The sequence below is a fragment of the Cherax quadricarinatus genome, chromosome 10 (genome assembly GCF_038502225.1).
Source record: "Cherax quadricarinatus isolate ZL_2023a chromosome 10, ASM3850222v1, whole genome shotgun sequence".
Lineage (NCBI taxonomy): Eukaryota > Metazoa > Arthropoda > Malacostraca > Decapoda > Parastacidae > Cherax > Cherax quadricarinatus.
In genome coordinates, this window is record NC_091301.1 from 6,403,643 (window position 1) to 6,407,577 (window position 3,935).

Below are 3,935 nucleotides of genomic sequence, written 5' to 3' on the forward strand. Positions count from 1 at the left end.
GACCCTGGCGAAGTTCTCTCTGCCAGGGTCGTCAGGGTACACGATCTTAAGAGAAATTAATAGGGATGACAGGAAGAGAACAATTGATCAAGGGGACACATGTGAAGATGAAAACACAGATAAATCATAGGGATGTAAGGAAGTATTCCTTTATTCTCATGATGGTTGTAAAGTGGAATGTTTAGGATGAGACAGCAGTGGACGCAGATTCAATACACAGCTGTAAGAGTAGTTATGATAAAGCCCAAGAGGCAAGAAGTCAGTGATGCCGATGACAGTATTCTAGGAGGAGGGGCCAAGAGCTAAGCCTCTACCACCGCAAACACAAATCAGTGAGTACACACAAACACACACACACACACACACACCCGAAGGCGAGTTAGATTCTTTTTTTCCCTGGTGTGTATCAGTGGCGGACATATAATATCAGAGGTTGCTGCTATACAAGAAAGACCTGGCTGGAGTAGCTTTCGCTACGGGAAGGTGAGATGACCACACTCTCAAACTGGCTGATTCTAGCTGGCTTAAATATTTAGCTTATCGAAATCATTCCCTGCCTTCACCCATCGCTCTATTTTTAATGACTGTCACGCTCATGAAAATTCAAAAGAAATTTGCATAGTCGTGTCTATTCCAGGAAGTATCAATATCCCAACATTTTGAGACGGAAAATCGGCTTTCTGGGGGAGTAATTACAGGAGGAACTACTATCGGAGGTAATATAAGGAGGGCAGACGAGGGCGAGAAACTCAGTGGTTGTGTAGCGGCGGTAGTGGACGGACGAGCTTTCACCTTGGCTCTCGGGAAGTATACAGTGCACGGCAGGCAGAGTCGTGCCCGCATCACAACACAACACCCGGCACCAGTCGGGCTCCAGCTGGCCCCCACAGCAGTACACCAGTGCACCACCAGCCATGAGACTAGCCGTGCTGGTGAGTCCATCTGGATCTTGTGTTTAGCATTGACGCGGTTTTTTTCCCCTCGCGTGTGAATTCTGTGTTGGTACTAGCACTACCCCCTGCATGATGCTGCTGCTATCACCCTTCATGACGCTGCTCGTACCTTCGGGTTGCATGCCTAGTGATATATTAAGGCAATCAAGGTGTAAGTAGCTGCCGGGGAAAAGGGAAGGGTGCTAGGCTGAGCACCTCTGATTTGTGCCACCACGAAGATGGGTATCTACTGTCGCAATCAAGTCTCCGTGCTGGAGTCTCTCTCGGTGTCCCCGTCACGGACGCAACAAGACTGCTAGTGGTTTCTGCTAGTGCATGTTGTCACTCGCCCAACATAATCGCAATGTTCAGTGACTTGAATTCGTCTTCCAGGTGTAAACATCGAGTGCACTGTAACATGACTGAGAGTAATAACCAGGACACTACCAGGTTCTGACTGTAGCTGGTTGCTGCTATTGAGGTGACTCTTGTTGCTGGCTTTATTTCCTCAGAAAAAAGCTGACACGAATCTTTGTAAGACGCATGTGCATCCTTTAGGTATACAGTAAGTTCTTACTTAACGTCGTTTCATTATAACGTTGATGAGAAAAATCGATTCCCAGCCAGGGCCACTGTTTGTGTGGAGTTTACAGGTTCATTGTTGACCTACCTGGTGGTAGGTGGTGCTCCTTACAATTTTCACTTTGCAAACATTTATTCCTTGATTTAACTCTGTGGTAATGAGTGCCAAAGGTGCACTCTGCACCCCTGATGTTTATATCAATTAGCCTATAGCAAAATTGGTTTCGTTATGCGTCGTTTCGGTTAAAGTCGTAGTTTCCAAGAACTTAGCATTAAGTGAGAACTTACCGTATCTATTTTCGAAGTGTTTTTGGCTACATAGTAGGCTTCTTGAATCGAAAACATAAGTGACTATAAATATGGATAAGATCAGTCCATTGGCTTTGAAGATGTAGTTTCGAGGTGGTCAGTCCCTCAGCCTGGAGGAAAGTTCAACTCCGTATTCTGGAACAAGTGGTGAACATGTATCTAATTCATCTACTTGTAGGTCTTGTGTACAACTGTTATAATGATACGAATCTGTCTTAAACGATACAGTGCCGGCAGTATGGCAGAGGCGAGACAGTATGTCCAGGGTCAGGTGAAGTTAGAGTGGCCAATGACCGCTTGTTGAGTCCATGATAGCCAGGACAGCTCATGGCAACCCATGGCGAGCCATTACAGCTCATGGCAGACCATAACAGCACTCACTTCTGGCTTACAGTGATGGACTCAGTGATCTGTCTCTGCTTGATGTATCTAGGACTAAGATAGCGTCTGCAGCTGTCTCAAAGTAAAGCCTAAAACTCACGTTGTTCTGAGACAGAGCAGTGGCCACACTGACAGGTGGAGCACCGTGGCCCTGGTCAGTGGCCACACTGACAGGTGGGGCACCATGCCTCCGGACAGTGGCCACACATGGTAGAATATATCTCAGTAAGCCAGTGTTGTTTATGACATTCTACTGAGCAAGCGATCTCTTCACTAACTTCATCAACTCTCACAGGGGGACACAAAATAAAACCTATCACACTCTCATTTGCCAGTAAACACCGTCACCTATGAATATAATAATGGTATACAATACCGAGAAGTTGATAAGTGAGACACATATGCCATAGTTAGGTATCTTTATTCCGAAATGTTTCGCCTACACAGCAGGCCTCCTCAGTCGAGTACAAAGGAGGCAGCAGAAAGAGTAGATATATAGGGACGCCTATAGCACCTCCAACAACTGCTTCTTGTCGCGTCCTCCGCCATAGGCACTCCTTCCCCTCCTTGACAAGTGTTCGGGGTGCTAGGCACTGTGTTGCCGTGCCTTGGCACTTGGACCCTACCCACAGGTCCAGCCAACCAGGTGTCCATCACTTCACCTAACTGTCCAAACTAGAACAATAGTGAACGTAAATGTACCACTTTTTGTACGTCAATAAAGGCAGTGGTAAACGCTGGTAGAGACGTGGTCGATGACATGTAACTGATGACATTACCGAGGAACCTGCGTTCAACGGCGCAGAGATGACCTGGGAACCTACTTCAGGCGTTGAATATGTTATATAAATAGGCGAGAAACAGCATCGTGGCGAGACGAGATTTAATTCACTGCTCTACGTTACGTTACACTGTGGCACCTGCTGTAAACAACGTACCTGACAGAGACATGTGTGTAAAAGAGTCATGTGCAACGTTGGGTAACTTTATTTAGGAAACGTTTCGCTCAATAAGGGACTTTATTGATTTAATAGATTGGTAAGCTCCTGGTGGTGGGCGAGACATCTTCCATATGAAGTTACTTATCGTTAGCCACGAAGTGGAAGCCTCGGAATTGAAGTGTTGAACTTAGTTTACCAGTGTTTTATATTTAACTTAGTTTACCAATGTTTTATATTTAACTTAGTTTACCAGTGTTTTATATTTAACTTAGTTTACCAGTGTTTTATATTTAACTTAGTTTACCAGTGTTTTATATTGAACTTAGTTTACCAGTGTTTTATATTTAACTTAGTTTACCAGTGTTTTATATTTAACTTAGTTTACCAGTGTTTTATATTTAACTTAGTTTACCAGTGTTTTATATTTAACTTAGTTTACCAGTGTTTTATATTGAACTTAGTTTACCAGTGTTTTATATTGAACTTAGTTTACCAGTGTTTTATGCCCTGAATCTTTGATCAAATTTTCCTGATTAACAAACCACACACACACACACACACACACACACACACACACACACACACACACACACACACACACACACACACACACACACACACACACACACACACACACACACACACACACACACACACACACACACACACACACACGGACACACACTAGTAACATCAATGTGTAACAGAAGCTTAAAATTCACGGTAATCTTGACGGGCCGGAACTCTGCTTTTTCTCTGCGAGAAAGTCGACAATTGTTGCTGTCTTGGT

At 44.4% G+C, this 3,935-nt stretch overlaps 1 protein-coding gene across 1 annotated transcript in view; it reads left to right on the plus strand.

Moving 5' to 3' along the window:
- The first annotated feature begins 731 nt into the window (after positions 1-731).
- The window catches only part of LOC128687871 (uncharacterized), a 40,126-nt gene continuing 36,922 nt past the window's right edge, over positions 732-3,935 (plus strand). Inside the window, exon 1 of the mRNA XM_070083579.1 lies at positions 732-932. Coding sequence (XP_069939680.1) covers positions 915-932 — 18 coding nt within the window. The 5' untranslated portion in view covers positions 732-914. The remainder of the gene's footprint in view (positions 933-3,935) is intronic.